This window comes from Cucurbita pepo, chromosome LG05 (assembly GCF_002806865.2).
Source record: "Cucurbita pepo subsp. pepo cultivar mu-cu-16 chromosome LG05, ASM280686v2, whole genome shotgun sequence".
Classification (NCBI taxonomy): Eukaryota; Viridiplantae; Streptophyta; class Magnoliopsida; order Cucurbitales; family Cucurbitaceae; genus Cucurbita; species Cucurbita pepo.
In genome coordinates this window covers 407,988-426,749 of record NC_036642.1, presented here as the reverse complement: position 1 = coordinate 426,749, position 18,762 = coordinate 407,988, and the positions used below count along the sequence as shown (strand labels likewise).

At 35.3% G+C, this 18,762-nt stretch overlaps 4 protein-coding genes across 4 annotated transcripts; 3 read left to right on the top strand and 1 right to left on the bottom strand.

The window, feature by feature from the left end:
• Positions 1-149: 149 nt before the first annotated feature.
• Positions 150-3,346, top strand: LOC111796118 (mitochondrial import receptor subunit TOM9-2-like). Its single transcript, XM_023678810.1, has 2 exons — positions 150-603; positions 3,056-3,346. The coding sequence occupies exon 1, from the start codon at positions 249-251 to the stop codon at positions 564-566; it is 318 nt and encodes a 105-aa protein (XP_023534578.1). The 5' UTR covers positions 150-248; the 3' UTR covers positions 567-603; positions 3,056-3,346.
• A 962-nt stretch (positions 3,347-4,308) lies between these two features.
• LOC111794590 (cysteine-rich repeat secretory protein 3-like) lies at positions 4,309-6,028 on the bottom strand. Its single transcript, XM_023676640.1, has 2 exons — positions 5,066-6,028; positions 4,309-4,727 (listed from the first exon to the last, which is right to left on the bottom strand). Exons 1-2 carry the CDS (start codon positions 5,805-5,807, stop codon positions 4,600-4,602), a joined length of 870 nt encoding a protein of 289 aa, XP_023532408.1. The 5' UTR covers positions 5,808-6,028; the 3' UTR covers positions 4,309-4,599.
• A 549-nt stretch (positions 6,029-6,577) lies between these two features.
• LOC111794589 (homeobox-leucine zipper protein PROTODERMAL FACTOR 2-like) lies at positions 6,578-12,119 on the top strand. The gene is made up of 9 exons (XM_023676639.1): positions 6,578-6,652; positions 8,962-9,162; positions 9,380-9,655; positions 10,025-10,132; positions 10,230-10,442; positions 10,746-10,920; positions 11,050-11,291; positions 11,365-11,484; positions 11,569-12,119. The coding sequence occupies exons 2-9, from the start codon at positions 9,007-9,009 to the stop codon at positions 11,926-11,928; spliced, it is 1,650 nt and encodes a 549-aa protein (XP_023532407.1). The 5' UTR covers positions 6,578-6,652; positions 8,962-9,006; the 3' UTR covers positions 11,929-12,119.
• Positions 12,120-16,181: 4,062 nt separating this feature from the next.
• LOC111794584 (60S ribosomal protein L23) lies at positions 16,182-17,889 on the top strand. The gene is made up of 4 exons (XM_023676632.1): positions 16,182-16,339; positions 16,485-16,769; positions 17,307-17,348; positions 17,647-17,889. Exons 1-4 carry the CDS (start codon positions 16,327-16,329, stop codon positions 17,727-17,729), a joined length of 423 nt encoding a protein of 140 aa, XP_023532400.1. The 5' UTR covers positions 16,182-16,326; the 3' UTR covers positions 17,730-17,889.
• The last annotated feature ends 873 nt before the right edge of the window (positions 17,890-18,762 follow it).

Below are 18,762 nucleotides of genomic sequence, written 5' to 3'. Positions count from 1 at the left end.
ATAATGATGTTGGCTTCTTTTTTTTCTTTTATATATTGATTATGAGTTTTTACTATGGTAAAATTCGGTATTTTAGGGGCAGAATGGTCATTGTGACACTTTCTTTTCACCTCTGAGGAGTATCCTAAAAAGGAAAAAGAAAAGAATCGAATGACTTCGAACCAATTCAGTCATTCAAAACAAACGAAGGGAGAAGTGAAATCCCTCACCGCCGCAATCGTTCCGGTCGTTCTCGAAGTTCCGCTGCAATGGCGTCCCGAAAAGGCGGAGTCTCTCTCCCGGAACGGCGAGGGTCCAAGGCCGAAGGCAACAAAAACGGCATAATCTCCAGGTTCTACCAGTCTTCAGCGGTGTCTCGAGGAAGAGAGGCTGCTTCTAACGCCGTCTTCGTCTCCAAGAAGCTCCTCAGAAGCACTGGAAAAGCTGCCTGGATCGCCGGCACCACTTTCCTCGTCCTTGTCGTCCCTCTCATCATCGAAATGGATCGCGAGCAGCAGCTGAACGAGCTCGAGCTCCAGCAAGCTAGCCTTCTTGGAGCCCCTTCTGTTGGCCCGCCGCTTAAGTGAGTTGTTGGCCGCGTCGATGCTTGATGGAGGCCCATCGGTATTCATTTCTCCCTTGTTGTATCTCATTTTTCCTCTAATTAGGTCATTTAAGCTTGCGGATCGATTAGTTTGCTAAGCGGTAGTCACGAGATTGTTGATTAACGAGTTGGAAAGGAACTGGTTGTCTCTTTCTTTCTGATGATGATATGTTGGGTGAAACAAGAAGAGTTTTTCTTTAGTTATGGTTTGTAAGGCACTCTGAATTGATTTACAGATACTTTCAATTCAAAGCCCTATTTGGTACGAGATTTAGAATAAAAGATCCATGCTAGATTTTGAGTCCATTGCCCCCTTTTAAGCTCTGGCTCATAATACTTTGAATGGATGAAGTTGATGTTGAATTTTAAAGATAATAACATTTATCTACGTTGACAATGATGTTCGATAGCATATATATATACAAGGGGTGGGGAATTTGAACCTTCTAACATGTTCGGTAAATGAAGAAATATGTTCAACCACACGAGGAAGGAGTTTTAAGTTGTCATGGGTCGCTCAGGTATCCTTTTATCTGGTTTTAATTTATTTTTGGGTACCGGAACCTCTCTAAAAGAGGTAGAGAGGAAATAACAAGCATACTGCAGTCATTCCCTTCTAGAATAAGCATTATTGAAAAGATTGAGATGAATTTTGTTTTGGAATCTAAATCTCAGTAGTAACCTTCTTAGCTTCAAATTAATTTTCTTTTTGTAAGGGTGTTGGATGGCTGGTGAGTGGAAATGCAGAACTAGGAAGATTTTTTCTATATTTATGTGGTAACAGCAGTGTCATAGTCAAGTAGGAGTATCTTATGTTGATTTTATCTCGAGGCATTGGATATACTTTTAATCGTATAGGAGCTTGAGGTGTGTTGAACTTAAATCAACTTCGTGGTTACGTTACAGTGGAGTGGCTCAGTTAATTTTGGAGCCTCACAAAATAAGGATTTCAGAAGGGTAATTAGCTTATTTGATTGAATAGGTTCGTGCAGGTGGTTGGAAAGGGAGAAACTTGTAGGGTTCTATTTGTTTTTTGGAAAAACAAATTCTAGTCATCTCACTGTTGTTGGGAAATTTGGTTTTTATCATACTTGTTATCTGACTCTCTTAGCATATTAGTCCTTGCTCGAGATGGGATTTTTGGATAGAAAAGGGCAAAGATCTACTTGTTTGATGTGCACGGAAAAACTATTATGGCAAGCTGGGGTGTGTACTATCTTGTAGGGGCTTTGGAGTGAGAGAAACAATATAATCTTTCAAGGGCTTGAGAGGAAGTATTCTTCATCATCATCTTCTTCTTTTTCCCTAATTTTTATTTTATTTTATCAGTGTGGAGAGACGGAGTAAACTCTTGGATGATGGTTAACCGCTCCCACCATTTGTTTCTCTATATTTCTGTGCGCATCGGAAATCCTTCATGTTGATACCACAAGTGGATTTCTAACTCGCATTAGTTTGTGACTTTGTTCTTGAGCTTCTTCTGTTTCCCTGTTTTTAAATGGCTTTATTTAATGTTTTTGCTCTTTCCAGCAGAAATAGTGCACGTGGATATGAACTGTGTATAGAGAATATGATCTCAGTATGCTACTTTACCATCATTTCAATTCTTCCTAGGAAATGGTCGACTGTTGGTACGACGGGTTTATTGGTCTTCTACCAAGCTATATTCTTAGTAATCTCAGCTTCATGCATGGTGGGTTATACGAGATGAATGAAACCGTTTCTTTTCTCTAACCTAAGCATGGTTTGTTAACTTTTATCCGTTAAGTGACGGCTCTTCCATTCTGCATTGTTGGATCACTAAGGCCGACTTTTCTTCATGCTCGACGGATAGTTCTTGCAGTCGAGCTTCCTTTGGCCCTAGCACTCGAGGGCCTATCTATGTTTGGCTGGAGGTAACTTTTGCACTCCTCTGTGTATAACCATTTGGGAGGCCTACACCCCATAGAAGCTCTCTAAAACATTTTCTCATCCAAGAGGTTAGATGTTTGAATTTCCACCTTACATGTTGAACTCACACCGAAAAAAACAAGATAGTGTTGACTTCGTGCTATAAATTGAGACCTTTTAGTAGCCCTTCAATGAAATCTGCTGGAGATGATTTTTGAAGTCAGTTAACTCTCTGAAGGGAACAAGTGAAACACTTTTGGGAAGAAAGTTGGGAAACACTTTTGGGAAGAAAGTTGGGAGTTGATTGCTTCGTGGGTAAGCTGATTTCCTCCTTTTGGGGAAAAAAAGAAGGAAGATATATGAGATTTCGTTGTTCCTGTGAGGCATTGGCTAATAAAATTATAAAAAGCTTCACGGTGAGCTTGATCTTTTCTTAGGTATGAAGTAAAAGTCATACAATTGGATTGCTGATGCATCCTTACTTTTTATTAGGAATAATGACTTCATTCTCTCTGATCTATATGTTTATACATTTTTTATGTGCCCTAATTTAAATTCTTTATTGGTTCATTGCAATTTCAGATGAAATTTCTGGTGTTGGAGATAATTGGGGAAGGTTTCTCAATCATGGACATTTTGGGTTCTCTTTGTCCATTTATAAAAAGCAAAAGTTTGGCCATTCAAGACAGACAGCCACAGCCATAAAGGTTGAAAAATTGTTAAAGTCATTCTTTTGGTAGTGCAGGATCCTACCATTTTTTCTGCTATTGAACTTTTACTTTTGGTGTTTTAACTGGTTGTGGTTGAACTATGTTTAAATTTTTTGAATAAAAAATTCTTAGACCTTGAACAAAGCAAGTCGATAATTTGAAATTTGTGTTTAAAATATTTATATTTAAGTTGATTATAAAGATGCGAATCTTGAGACTAGTTATCGTGAAATGTATATTACATCTTTTTTCTTTTGTTTTGTCCATTGAACTCGATAGAATCGTGCCTAAAATCCATCGAATCTTTACCTGGAATCTTTACTTGGAATCTTTACTTGGGCTTATGTAGGAAGGAAGAGAGTTTTATTTTTCTATTGACAAGAGATGGAATACAAATTAAACTGGAAGAGCTTACAAATTGTTTGGAATACCTTCTTCTAATTTTTTAAAAAATGTTTTATTGATATATATATATATATATATATATATATATATATATATATATATATATATNAAATAACAATTTTGTTTAATTGTACTTGTTGATTATAAATATATGTTTTTAATCAAATCTTTACGAACTATTAAACACGGTTGAGATTATCAATTTATAATTTATCTTAAATATAATTAGGAAAAAAAAATTAGGCACGGTTTTAAAATTACAAAAAAAGGAAAAAAAAAGAAATACAATCTCTCGTTTATCTTATTCATACACGTCATGCTCTTTCTTATGCTACATCATTGTCTCTTTTATTGTCAAGTCTCTTTTTCTTATTAATTTGAAGTAACTCATATCAAATGAACCATGCTTTCATTTAATGTCATTCATATTATCTGGTAGAGTCGAACAACATTAAGACATTAATTAATAAATGAAAATTTATGCAACAAATAAAAGATATACCGCTCTTATTTATTGCATTCACGTTAGTGTCATTTAAGAATGATACAGAGTCCAATAATATTAATACATTAATTAATGAAAAAAAATATAGCTTATAAAATATTAGAAATTTCTCTCAACAAACCAAAAGCCATTCTTGTTCTTTAAGTTATGGCTGCAAACTAAAGAAAAATAAAGCATAAGAAAGGAGATTAAAGTAAAGATTGTGGAAGTGAGAAGAAGACAAATGTCTTTTCTTTCTTTGTTGCACTTTTTTTTCCATGTAATGTTCCCCAAACTTTAGTCTCTTTTCCATGAACCGATAGAACGAAAATCAACCCGTTCAAAATTCTTCGTAGAAATCATATTGTTTCGACTATATCCAATCTTGTATCTATAAACAAGGTATCGTCTAATCGAGATGTGTACAAAATGGCTCGAACACTCACAAATATATGAGAAAAGTGCTGCTCTATCTTCATTTACAATACTACGATACGTAATGAAAATGACGGGAAAAAAGCGAGAAATCAGCCTCCATGTTTACCTTTTTTCTTCATCACTGATCTAACAAAGAGCAAACAAACAATAAGAAAGGCCAAAGCTGCAAAGCCTCCCACTGCAATGGCTACCGTTCTCTGTGTATTATGGCTAGACCCTACACCATTGAAACCCAATCAATGTGCCATTATACTCATCACCAAGAAATGTATATTCTATACTTGCATGAATTGAAAATGGCCCAAATATTTTTATATTGAATCACTCTTTTTGTCCATTTTCAACAAAAGCAAAGTGGGTCTCGAATTCTTTAATTTTCAGTCAATGATTTCTCACAGACGCACCAGAAAGAGAAAAGAAGATGAAAATCATCCCAATTTCTCTCTCAGGTTCAACATGTGAAAGCGAAATTTGAACTACTGGAAATGGATGAATATAAGAAATTAACACCGAAGAATTAAAGGGTTCTATCGATTTCTGAAATTTGATCATTACCTGAAGATGATGATATGCTGGGGATTCCATTTGGGTAGTAACTGTAACTGACATAGCACTTGTTCAGATAAATCTGCCCGGAAATGGCGTAACCGCACTCACTATTGGCCCTCTCCGACGCCGTCTTCACACAATCGCTGCAATCGCCGCCGCTCAAATCCCCTTGGCACTGTCCCAACACATAAAGCGATCGATAACTTCCAGTGTAAAACAGAGCACCGCTATTTTTGACACCAGTTTCGACCATTTCAAAAGCTGTATTCCTCCTCTCTTCAAACCCACTTCCGACGGCTTGAATCGACCCACAAATCTTGAAAAGCAACTCCATCCCTGAAACTTGTCGGAATCCGGCAACCTCGTAGTGTAAATAGCAACCGATGAGTTGGACTCTGGCCGCCACGGCCTGGCCGCAGAGCTTGTCCACCATAGCGGGAATCTTGCTAACGCAGTCGTTGCAGTGTGGGATTGAGAGGTCGCCTCTACATTGGAACAGTCCCTGAATCGCATTTCCGCCATCGCCGGAGCTTGTAGAGAAGAAGGCTTTCTGGGAAGATTGAGAAATCAGTGTAGAAAAGAGGGATTTGAGATTTTGGGCGTAAATTCCAGATGGGTCTTGAAATTTTTGCGGAGAACAGCCCTTGAAAACCAAGGATGTGGTGTCTGTGGCAGCCATGGCGAAGAAAAATAGGCGCGAAATTGAGAGGAAAAGGAACAGAGATGGAGGATTTTGCAGAGAACCCATTTGGGAATTCGAACTTTTCTTATTTTGCGTTCAAGGAATCATAGACTGGGATTGGAATTTCATGATTTTCAAAGGGATTTGTGGAGATGGTTCTTAGAAGGGGAAAGGGCTCTGTTTCTGTTTCGCTATATATGGTCTGTTTTGCAGGCTGTATTGACGGTCGGTGTCAGTGTCCATGCTGCTCATTCTTTTTCTGTTGCGTTGTGACTTTTGGTACACTTACACATATCTGCTTCTGCCAAGCTGAGACGATTAGCGTTGATTTATTTATTTATTTATTTTCATTTTCTAAACATTATTAGATAAATTTTAAAAACAAAAATAAGCTTTACATTTTTTTTTTTTTTTTTTGCTTGATTTTCTTAACAATATTCACACAAATTAGATAACTATTGATGTGTAAAAATTAATAATGTAAATAATTTTGGCAATATATTTTAAAATAAAATAAATAATAATAACAATTTAACACGTTAATTTCTATAATTTATTTTAGATTTTTTTTTTACCAATTACAAAATTTAAAAAGAAAATACAGCATAACTAAAATATACCTGGATATTTTGTAGAATTTATTCTTAAATTTATAATTTATAATTTTAGAGGGAAATTATTATTATTTTTATTATTATTTTTTTTTTTTTGAGTATTGTTCCATTTCTATAATTTGGCGAAATCAGAGAAGAGAAACCGGAAATTCCGGTGGAAGTGCCTGGCATTCTTAACAGACCCCAAAGCTTTATATATGGACTACATTTAACATTTTTCCCTCTCTCCTCCTCCATCTACCAATTTTCTCTTTCTGCCGTCAAAGATCTCAGAAGCTCAAAGCGATCACTCAGAAGGTGCTCGAACTAGACCTCGATTCTTTTAGAGTATATTCATATGCTCTTCTTTCGTAACTATTTTATTCGCTGTGAATTATGTTTTTGATTTCTTTAAACGTCCAATGGAATTACGATTTCCCTGTTTCGTCGTTAGAAATTTCGCTGTGAGCCAACGTTTTCATGTACTTTCTCTTTGATTTGATCAGTTGATTTTCTGGATGATTTTGAGTGCATCGATCGATTATTCAGACGATGAGTCCACAAAATCTTGTTTTAGAAAAGGAAAATAAGTGAATTGGAAAGACAATGGACGCTTTGGTGTTTTTCTGGGGGGATTTCTGGTTATATTGTGACGTAAATCAACAATGCTTAAGTACTAAACGTTCTGATCTATGGAGATTTCGAATTCCATTTTCCTTTGTTCTGCACGGTTCTTTCTTTCTTGTTCATTTGATCTAAAATGTCGAGAAAGCTGTAGGCATATATAGATTTCTTTTCCGCTTCTTCTTCAACTATCCTACCGGAATGTTTATCTTAAGCTATCAGTATGTTTTTCTATCCGAATGTTGACGTGCATAAAATTGCATGAGAGTATGATCACACACACACTTGACACTTCTTGGAACAGTGAAGTAAGCGCAGTATACTACATTCACGGTTAATTTTGAATATTGTGTTATACTTGTGATGAATCGTTGATTGCTATTTTTCAATAAGTTATACTGTTTCCTGAGGGTCATATTTTGATTTTAATCTCTGGAAATAATTCCGTCTGTGTTAGTTTCGAATTGTAAGACTGGATTATTCCTACAATTCTGATAGAATTATAAGCAGAGCCTTATCTAAGCCTTATCCATCAAACTGTAGCGTTTCTCCGACCAGTGAAGAGATGAGCAATCTGGACTTGTTTTAGAATTCCAAAACTAATTCAAATTCATAAGAAAATATATTATTGACACTTTCGAAATTCAGATTGGCACAGAGAAATGGTAAAAATTTTAGATTGGCTTCTACAATCAAGTTTCTGATTTCAGATGTTAAAGATATATTTTTGCAGTCTACTTCGACTTCCTTTCTTCTGCCCCCAGTTCCTCTCCAGGAAATATTTAGCAGTCCGTTGTTGACGCTGACTTGATAAAGGAGCATCCAGCGTATTCGGTAATTGTAATTTCCGATATGGAACTTGGAAAGGTAGTGTATGCAATGAAGAAATCAAAGAACTTGTGACTTCTTAAAAAGATGGAAAGATCCATCTTACAAGAACTAAAAAACAAACAGCAATGGGGATAACAACAACCAAAATAAGCAAAAGCAATAGCAAAATCCCCAAACACATACATTTCCTACTATTCCTTTGCAAATCCTTAGCAGTTTTCAAATCCATAGCCCCATCGCTAACATACTATGAAGCATTCATCACATTGTGTTCAATGTTATCCATTTCCTGCCCTTGTGCCTCCGCCATCACTGCCATGTCCAAAAACTCTTTGTGCAGCTCTAGCAAGCGCTTCTCTATCTCCTTCACCACCCCGTGTCGGACCTGTATCTCCTTCATCGTCTCTGCCACCTTTCCCTGCCCGTGTTCCTCTATCGCCCTCCCCAAAAACTCCTCCCATGCCACTCAATATTATCTTCTCTGTCACCTCCTCATTCGGGTGCTCTCCTGTCACCGTGAAGTATCTTTGCCAGACCGTTTCCTTGTACTCGGTCATCATCCTCTGCCTTAGGCTCTGAAACTCCATCATCAGCTCCTTTAGCTTCTTTCGCCACCCATTTGTCACCACGATTTGAGTCCTGAGAATTCATTAAATTTACTACAACTCATCCACTTCAAAGTTTTTTATATGCGTAATTAAGTAGTCTTCTATAAACCATTTAAATTTTGTAAAAATACATGATTACTACTATAAAATGTAAACTTTTTTGCGTTGAGTGGTAGTTCAATTGTAGCTGTAAATGGCAGTGCCCTCTTTGCTGCCTGAGAGACTTTTCCTTCAGAAATACTCCAGACAAGTATCTGGTGTTATAATTCAATGAGTCTAAATTAAGACCTTGGACATGACCATAGCGCAAGGACTTTATCGGCCTATTTTGTCCTAGAATCATCCTTGGACAGTTTATGAGAAATCACCATTGAGAATGACTCAAGATTTCAAGCATTCTTTGCTGGAGCCTTCACTGAATTTATATTTTATTTTGCATATGATCATTAGGAAATATGTTATCCAATTAGGAGTTTTATCACCTAATCTTGATCCAAATTATGTGTGAAGGAACTTAGTCAAACTAGTTGATTTTTTTTTTTTTTTTTTTTTTTTTTTTNTCAGACATCCCGTAGCCTGGAGGATCTTCGCGAAAATCAGAGCTCAGAAATGAAGCATGAGACAGAAACTAAGTTGCCCAAGACTGAGCAATTGATTCATGAACCATCTGTGGAACAGAAATATAACCAGGGAGAACAGTATAGTCCAGAAAATGGCCTTTCTGATCCTGACATGGGCTCTGTTGTTTCACCTAATATCCCAAATGTATGTTCTACTTCTACTACCAAACAACTGTTATTTGTTGTTCTAGACTTGTTGGTTGCTGAACTACTATTGAGGCATGTTTGGATGTAATTTTGAAATGGTTAAAATCATCTTTTTAATCATTCAAAATAACTCTCAACGATATGTAAATCGATTGATTCAATCCCAAACATGCTCTTAGTGTGTGGGAGAATTATTAACAGAATTGACATTGCAGTATTCGTGTTCGATGGACATTCTTTCCAATGATGAACTTGGCTTCCTAGAACTGCAAAATTTAAATAATATCATGAAAGCCGCTTACAAGGAATTCATGACAATAGCTGTCACTGCAAACGCTTGGGTTTTCCATCCTCCAGTGGTAGGTTCAGTAGAGGATATACAAGAGATGTTCCACACTCCACCACCTCAGGGATCTATAGTGGAATGCTCCGTTGTGAGTGTAGTTTTCCCTGTTACTTCACGTTTGCTGACCTCGATAATGATGGATACGGTAAGATATCCTTAACCCGGCTTTGATTCTCTATAATCTCATCTGCCGTGTAAGTTCTTTCATACCACATTCGATCATTTGTTTATTTTGTTTTGGGCCAAAATTTTTGTAAGTTAAAAAGTGATAGGTTTGTGATATATGTATATTTAATATTTGGTTGTTACAAATCGATCCATGAAAGTTAGAATTTAGTTAATATGATTTAATGTATTATAATTTGTCTTTAAGACAATTTATGAGATTTTTATCAAACCATAGAAACTATTTATTAGATTTTATCAAACTATAAGAATGAAATTCATTGGGACCAAAGTTGTAATTTACATTAATCTTTTGTATATGTTCTTACATAATCCACACTATTTACAGGAGCGATGGGCTTCAATGTTTTCCAACATAATTTGTTATGGATCAGAGGAAGCTGTTGTCGCTCCTTTGAAAACATTATGGACAACAGATACTTTGGAAGTGATACTGGTAACCAACCTGCTCGATCCCCTTTTTTTTCTTAGACGCTGGATGAGATAACTCGTCAACATGGAAAACAAAGCGTATTAACTTTATCATGTGATAGGTCAATGCCGAGTTTAGACTGCCAGCTGAATACCTGCCAAGAGGGAGAATTCGCTTTTTGAGATTTAAGAAAATGATCGTGCCAGATACATGGGCAATTTTCGATGTGTCCACTGATTATTTCGATGATGCAATCTCTGATCCTGCCCAGAAAATTGCATACAGGCGGAGGCCATCAGGAGTGATCATTCGGCAGCGTGGTTTTCATTGTGAGGTTTGTTTACAGAAAACCATGATCTTTGAGTAACTGCTTTGGAGTATTATCGCACAACTTTTATTAAATATGCATACGAAAAATATTGATATGTTGTCAATAGAAACAGAGTTATAACTCGTATATATGATTTTCGAATCTCTAATATTGAACTTAAAAAATAATCTACATGGAAATATGTCATATATGTTTCCCCTGTGTATAACATTTTAAAATGTAGATATTAGAAGGCCAAAATAGGATTGAAACTCCAAATTTCTAGTTATTATGCTTGACCTTTGTTTTCTGTTTTTTGTATTACAGGCTATATGGATTGAAAATTCAGTGGTACAGGAGATTGATATCCCAAAAAATATATGCTCAACATTCACTTCGAACTTTCCTTTAACTGCAGAGCACTGGGTCAGCATGTTATCACAAAATTTGAAACGTAGACGTAGCAAGGTAGTAACTTCAGAGATGTTCGATGAAATCCATGGTATGGTGTACGCTCTTATTTTCCAAGTTCATGACTGCTCTCTCAATATTGTTCATCGTTGAAGCATCTGCATTTTTTTTTTTTTTTTTAAAGTTAAATTCTCACACTATTTGATTAATGGAATAACAGGTTTACCAAATCTCTTGGTAATTGGGGATAGCCTGAGGAAAGTCTATATAGAAACAGTTAGTCCCTTTCCAAGGGAAAAAACTTGGGATTTATTTTCTGATGATAAAGTAAGGATCCTGAGAGACATGAATGCACATAGCAGTGGCTATCCCAATGATTACATTGCCTCAACTACCATATATATCCCACAAACCCCCCTCAGACTCTTAACATTTATGGACACAAATAATGTGAAACTTCAGGTACGCTCCTTAGCTTGAGTTTTAAATATTATGAACAATTCAGAAAAATGCTTACTAACATGACTACATACAGTGGTTGAGCATAAAATCACAGGCACAGCTCAAGACGTCGGTTGTATTTTTCTCAGAAGATGAAAGTAACTGCATTAGTTTACGTGCAAAAGTCGACACAGGAGATGGCGAGGTCGTGGAGGTGATTTCTCTATATATAAACATCTCAACCTGATCCTTCCCCAAAACTTTTGTACTTCAATTTTATGTTTGTTTTTTGCAACAGGCCCTTGAATTCTTCGTACAAGAGACTTCATTGGATGAATATTGTTCCTTCGTCATATCGTCACGAATGTCAGAAGCAGATGTTCATCTCTCTCTCATACCGAGGTTTTGTAAGGAAAGTTTGTGTCTGAGACCTTCTGGTTTTGCCATAATGCCTGCTGGACCGGGAGGTCTACAGTCCAACGCGTCGTTGGTGACGATATGCATTCGTCGAGAGCTCGAAAATATGAAAGTTGATCGAGTAATTGAAGAGATGAGTGGTTACATGAATGCTGTCGTTGATCAGATAACTCATATCCAATCTCCAAACGTCGTTGAAGATGATCTGAACTCTGAATGGAATAATACGACAACCCTTTAATGGTGAGATAGGATAAAACTCAGGTAACGAGGACACCTTTCATTTTCATGCACAATTGTTTCTATTCTTTTCCCTATTCGTTCTACTACTAGCATTGAACCTATGATGACGTCCTAGGCTACAATTTATGCAGGCTTGTTTCTTCAATTTGTAGGGAGTTTCCATTTCTTGCTCTTTTCTTTAGTTGAATGTTGGCACATTATCCTTTCAATACTCTAAAAGAAAGAGGGTTTTTATGGTTAGTAAATTTGTTTATTCATTAACTATGGAGAGTTTTTTTGTAATTTTTACTAATCTTGGAAGTTAAGTTCCAATTAAATAATTATTATGTGATTATGAGTTTAATTTCATAATCTTAAAATCATACAAACACTTCTCCCTGCTGCGTTAAATTAAATAGTTTTCACTTCTTTTAAGAATATTTGATAAAGTTAGAATGTTGTTTATCGTGGAACTTAAAAGTTCAAGCTTTTCAGGCATGAAATACAAGCTTTTCAGGCATGAAATACAAGCTTTTCAGGCATGAAATAATTATTCAAGCTCTGTCTTGTGACCAAAAAGATTTGTTCATCTTAATCTATTTATTTTGGTATTTCTTTTATCATCATTCTTATTTTATTAGTTAGAAAGTTAGTTGGAGAGGTGAACCCATATGATGATAAATATAAACTGCGACTTTTATCTCGTGGTACAATTTATTTTGTATTTACCATCGAGATTTGTTATTCATTACATCAAATATATAATTTTTAGAAAATTATTAATGATATAGAATAGTTTTTACATACAGATATTAATCTATCTATCACTTTATATTAATTCAATCAATATTTTTTAGTTTACATGTTATTATCAGTATATTATAATTATAATTAAAACCTTTTATATATGGAATGGAATTGAAAGTATACCAACAAAATAGTATTTTCTCCAATTTAAATTTATAATAATAAATGAAATTGATAATTCGTTTTTTTGGTGAAGGATAATATTAAATGCATAATAATAGAGATGGCAATGAATCATGCTTGGGAACAAGTTGACCTAAAAAGATATAATTAAAAAAGGAAGCATGCTTGGACCAATTGTCATACTAATTTAATAAAACAAATAGTAATTAGTTTCCATAACTAAGACACTTATTACCTTCCTAATTTGAAATAATTAGTTTTTTTTTAATAATTAATATTTTTCTTAACAGATTCAAAATAACAGAAAAGGACAAAAAAAGGGTCACAATTCCCTCCAACAACGTCTCCATATTTAACAACGAAAAAACTCAATAATTTCCTCATTAGATACCGATCGGGAGTGCATTGCTCCTCTCTTTATATGGAACTTCCCCTTTTGGCCATTACAATAAACCATTATTCAACGACGAAGCTTCAGGCAACCATCGGCGGCTCCTCCACTACCTCCGTCATTGTTTATCGCCGGAATTTCAGATGCTGACCAAAACCGCCGTCGTTTCATCCGCGGCCAGAGTAAGAACAATTTCTTATTTTAGATGAATAAATACCGCCCTTTATTTATTTATTTATTTAATTATAACATAAGTGTAGGTTAGATAAATGAATTCTTAAACAAAGGTTAATCAAACCCAAACGACTGTGTTTAGAATCCTTCGCTGCTCTCCATTGGCTTATACATCCTCAATGTATATTGCAATATTAAAAAGAAATAATTTAGTTGATTTCGAGATTCTAATTTTAATATTTAAATTAAAATATTTTTTTATTATTAGAGATTATGTTTTAATCTTAAAATTATAAATTTTAGAAATAATGTTACATAAAATATTATATATATATATATTTCCTTATAAAATATATTTATTTATTATAATTATTTTATAATTTTCTATCAAGATTATATGGATGGAAACTTTAAAATAACTATTTTAAAATAAAATAATAAATGAGAAATATTATCTACGGGATCATTAGATGAAAATAACCTACTAATTTAGGGATATTTATATGAAATTAATGTATAATACCAATTAATAAATATCTCAAAATTCACAATATTTATATTAAAAATTAAATTAGTTTTTATTTTTCTCAATCGAGTGGAGGAGGTAACTAACTAAATATCCAAATAGCTAATTAGAAATTAGAAACAACATAAATAAAAACTTAAACACAATCTTTAACTAACTAAATATCCAAATAGCTAATTATAGAAAATTCCAATTTAAAAAATACCTCTAATATTTTTTAAAAACTAAAAGATACTCTCACCGAATTTCAAAAATATTTTGTTATTTTCAAAAATTTAAATTAATCTTCTTCAAAAATATTTTAAAAATATTCTTACTCGAAATTGCTTATTCCATCTCATCTTTCTTCCATCATGAAAATTAATGAAAATAATAAATAATCAGCATTTAAAACCATCAATTTGACTAAATAAATTCTAAAAACGTCTAATTATAATGTTTATTTTATTGAACTAAAATTAATAATTTATAGGTATTTTTTTTTATTATTTGGACTAATTGAAAAGTAGAGAGTAAAAAACGATGCATCTTTCCGACTTGGCAAGAAAGACATTGAATTATTTTTCTCCGAGATTTAATATTTTATATACATATTTAAAAAATATTTGTTGATTTCTTTTTCTCCAAGATTTAATTCGATATACATATATTCTAAAATCTTGATTTCTTCTTCATCAGGAAGCCATGGCGATGAACAGCAGCAGCTACTTACCAGAGGACATCATAATTGAAATTCTTCGCCACTTCTCTCTAAGATCTCTCGCTAAAGCAAACTGTGTCTCTAAGCTCTGGCAAACCCATATTTCCACCATACCTCTCCTTCTTCATGCCGCCATTTCCTCTCCTCTGCACCATGGCTTCTTCTTTCAGGGCTCCACCATCAGCAAAAATGGCGTCCCGATTCACTTCTTCCCCTCCTCTCTCAATATTCTTAACACCCATTTCTATAAACTGATTGCCTCTAGCAACGGCCTTCTTCTCTGCGGCAAATCCAATCAAAACCCTATTGTCAACTACTCTGTCTGGAATCCCGCCTCCAATCGCCTGATTCCAATCCCGAAACCGAGGAATCTCTTCACCGGCGTTAAGATCGGATTCCATTCCCATGATTCTGTTTCGTTCACCATTCTTCGATTTGGGAATTTAGGGCTCGAACCGATGGAGATTTTCTCGTCTGAAACAGGGGAATGGCGGCACTTGGCCTTCAATTTGGCGATGGATTCATTGTTTTTGCCCTTCGAAGGGCCGTCGGCGGTGGTTCTAAACGGGGTGTTTTACTGGCTGGAGTTTCGATCGATGATTTACGCTTTCGATTTGCTAAAAAACGAGTTTCTGAAAGTGGGATTTCCATTTGAGGAACCGGAGTATCGCCGGGAAGTATTCTCCCGTTGCCTCGCCGTCGCGGGTGGGGAGGTGGTGATGGCGTCGACCAACGGCGAGGTTATTGAGATTTGGATTCTTCAGGATAAGGCATCGTCTTTGTGGGGTTTGAAGTGTAGATTAAACGTTGAAAGTCTCGTTGGCATTATCGCAAACACCTTGTGCGCAAGGGCGGCGACGGCGGCGGTTGGGCGGAGAATTGTTGGGATTGTGGGGTTTCAGGCATGGGATTCGGAAAGGATTTACTTGAACACGACGGAGGTAGTGGTTTGTTGTGATATTGGAAGTGGGAAAGTTGAGATTGTTCACCGATTTGACGAGAGCTTGGGATGTACGGATGTTTCTGACTTCATGTTCTTACCTTACGAGTGTGTTCAGCTTGGTTGATTGTTGTAATGTTCGCAATGAGTAGAGCCCAGATATTTAAACCTCTACCAACTCGGTTAGGATGTGTCCACCCGTTAAGCTTTATTCAATAACACTCAATGGTCACTCATGTAGATTTCAGTCTTCACATTTTGCTTCAATGTTTCATTTGGTTGACTATAATCATTATTGCTTTCTTTCCTTCCAGATGATTTCTTGGAAAATCTAAAATTTGGATCAATTTAAGGGTTACATTTTTTTGTTCGGTCAATCCGACCAACTCGTCGAAAATAGGGTTACAACCTTTTAATATTTTTTCGAAAATTAAAAATATTTGACGTTTATAAACAATAATTAAAAAAAAAAAAAAAAAAAAAACANTTAAAATTAATAACCATGGTTAATTTAGGGTAAAGTTTGTTTTAGTTTTCCTATTAATCAATGAAACGATGTCGTATTAAGTCATGTGAAACGGGCTTAGCAAAACACGGAGGACAGTAAAGAACTGCGTTTAGACACATCGACTAAAACCCTAACCCCAGAAAACGTAGACTCTGCGCCGTCGTCTTTTCATATATTAAGAACCGCATTTGTTTTCATTTGCTTTTTTGATCGGAGGATAGAGAAGGCAGCTAGAGAGCTCGTCGACAATGTCGAAGCGAGGTATGGTTTGATCGTTCTATGTCCATTTTGTTCCCGACGTTCTCTTTATATGTAACTGTAAACGCACTAGTTGATTCGATCTTTGTTTTGCTACTGTTTTCATATTCTAAGATTTGAGGTTTGTTATTGCTGTGTATCTATTTAGGTAGGGGAGGTTCCGCCGGGAATAAATTTAGGATGTCGCTAGGTCTTCCTGTGGCGGCTACAGTGAACTGTGCCGATAACACAGGAGCTAAGAACCTCTATATCATTTCGGTGAAGGGGATCAAGGGCCGCCTCAACCGTCTGCCATCTGCTTGTGTTGGTGACATGGTTATGGCGACGGTCAAGAAGGGAAAACCTGACCTCAGGAAGAAGGTGCTGCCTGCTGTTATTGTCAGGCAGCGCAAGCCATGGCGCCGAAAGGATGGTGTCTTTATGTACTTCGAAGGTAATTCACTACTTAAATTACCTGTCGTATTTCGCTTCCGATCATTTTTATACCATGTTATCTTGCGTTTAGGTTAGTTTGTGTAGGCATATAGTTATCGTTCTAGTTAACATTGATCGAATGGATTGTTGATATTGGATGTAGTATCGGCGGTTATTCTTTGTTGATTGAATCTATCTTAAAATTTGTGGATGATTTCTGTTCTTTATGTGTTGTGGATGAAATTTGGGTTAAGAAAATCTTATTACTCTGTTAGTTTAGTTTCATACAAACATGGTCTGTGTAGATTGTTAATTTTGGTGCTTTCTATTTTTATTCGATGGCAAAGGTTATTCATAGAAGCGAATATCTCCATATTTCACTTTGGATTAAATGGCTTACTATGTGATCTAGTAGTAATGTTTTCATTATATGAATGGCTATCGGGTTATGTGTTTAGTATCATATTGTTGTCAATTTTTTAGGACTGTTTCATGTCTTCACCCATATAAAATCGAATTATATAGTTGTTGGATAAGAGTCTTTTTCGTTGTGCAGATAATGCTGGTGTCATCGTGAATCCCAAAGGAGAGATGAAAGGTATGATCTCTCCTTCTTTAATGTATATAGTTCATATGTGATCTAGAAAATGATATGTAACATGTTAATCTTCTGTGTTCATTTACAATAGAAGAAGAGAAATCATCACGCCCTCGATATTTTACCTTTGTTGATGTTTTATTTCTCTGGAATAATGCACCGTAAATATCAATGTATTTGACCTTACTTAACTAGAAATGTAGTTTGAGTACTGATAATTTTGGAGGTGTTCTGGTTTTCATACTTTCGTTTATTTTGCTTTCATGGATTTGAATGGTTATTTTCTTGGGTCTTGCAGGTTCTGCTATAACAGGCCCAATTGGAAAGGAATGTGCGGATCTCTGGCCGAGAATTGCAAGTGCTGCTAATGCTATTGTTTGACCATCAAATCAAGTGAATTGTTATCCTTCTAGGCTAGGATTATATGATTAAATTTCATTGTTGGGATTAACTTACTTTATCTTGACAAGAAATTATGGTTATGAGTTTTGGTTGATACTCAATGTGTTTTGTCTCTATAGATGAAGTTAATTTGTGCCCATGATTTGATTTCTGGTACCGATTCAAAAGTCTCCCTATCAGATTGTCTGCAGGGTAGGGAAGGAAATGATCGGGAGGAAACCTTGTCATTTCTCGGCATTGCAGTGAGGGTCGTGGTTGTGGATATCGGTCCTCTCGGGAATTAACGAGGTATCGGAATTCTGAACATAAAATTTTCCCCTCACATAAGTCTAAGAATCAGGAACAGGAAAAACTAGAGAAGTTTCCATTTCCATGTTTGTTTGATGCCATATATGCCTCTCTGATTGATTGATTCGTGATTCTTCCTCCACGATGATAAAATTAGATTTTGTTTTCTATAAAAACTAGGACATTCGATGAACACTTGGAACATTTGGAAATTCTACAAAAAAGAAAGAAAGGAAATAATTGTCATCTTCAATTGCATTACTAGATTTTAGAAGTTTATGAACTGAAGTCCATTGCTGGTCTCTTTCAGGAATTGAGAATATTTTTCCTTAATTTAAAAATAATAACAATTTGTTTAAAAAATAACTTTTAGTTATTAAATTTTGGAAACATTAATAAAGAAGACGAAGAAACACATGAATCGAATTCACAATAAACTAAAATTTGCATAAATTAAAAAATAAAATTGTCAGTGAAAAGAAGTTAAAAATTAGTAAGAAGATGTGTATTTTTGCAGAAAGAATGGGGTGGAGCTGAAACCCATTTCATGGCAATCTGACGAGGATCAGGGAATCATGTTATCTTTTCCATATCCTTCTGCCACACTTCACTCTACTTTACACGTAATTTACGAACCAAAAAAAGCATAAAAAAAGTATACTTATTTATGCTTTCTACATCTCCTTTACTCTCTGCATACCCAAAAATTCATGTCTGAGTGAAT

What these genes read in the sequence shown, in the direction of transcription:
- LOC111796118 (XM_023678810.1), top strand. Translation starts at nt 249, where the DNA reads ATGGCGTCCCGAAAAGGCGGAGTCTCTCTCCCGGAACGGCGAGGGTCC.
- LOC111794589 (XM_023676639.1), top strand. Translation starts at nt 9,007, where the DNA reads ATGAAGCATGAGACAGAAACTAAGTTGCCCAAGACTGAGCAATTGATT. An exon ending in ATACTTTGGAAGTGATACTG is followed by an intron (nt 10,133 to 10,229) that starts GTAACCAACCTG and finishes ATCATGTGATAG; the next exon opens with GTCAATGCCGAGTTTAGACT. An exon ending in AGCGTGGTTTTCATTGTGAG is followed by an intron (nt 10,443 to 10,745) that starts GTTTGTTTACAG and finishes TTTGTATTACAG; the next exon opens with GCTATATGGATTGAAAATTC.
- LOC111794590 (XM_023676640.1), bottom strand. Translation starts at nt 5,807, where the DNA reads ATGGGTTCTCTGCAAAATCCTCCATCTCTGTTCCTTTTCCTCTCAATT. An exon ending in CAGCATATCATCATCTTCAG is followed by an intron (nt 4,728 to 5,065) that starts GTAATGATCAAA and finishes TCAATGGTGTAG; the next exon opens with GGTCTAGCCATAATACACAG.
- LOC111794584 (XM_023676632.1), top strand. An exon ending in TGTCTTTATGTACTTCGAAG is followed by an intron (nt 16,770 to 17,306) that starts GTAATTCACTAC and finishes TTCGTTGTGCAG; the next exon opens with ATAATGCTGGTGTCATCGTG. An exon ending in TCCCAAAGGAGAGATGAAAG is followed by an intron (nt 17,349 to 17,646) that starts GTATGATCTCTC and finishes TGGGTCTTGCAG; the next exon opens with GTTCTGCTATAACAGGCCCA.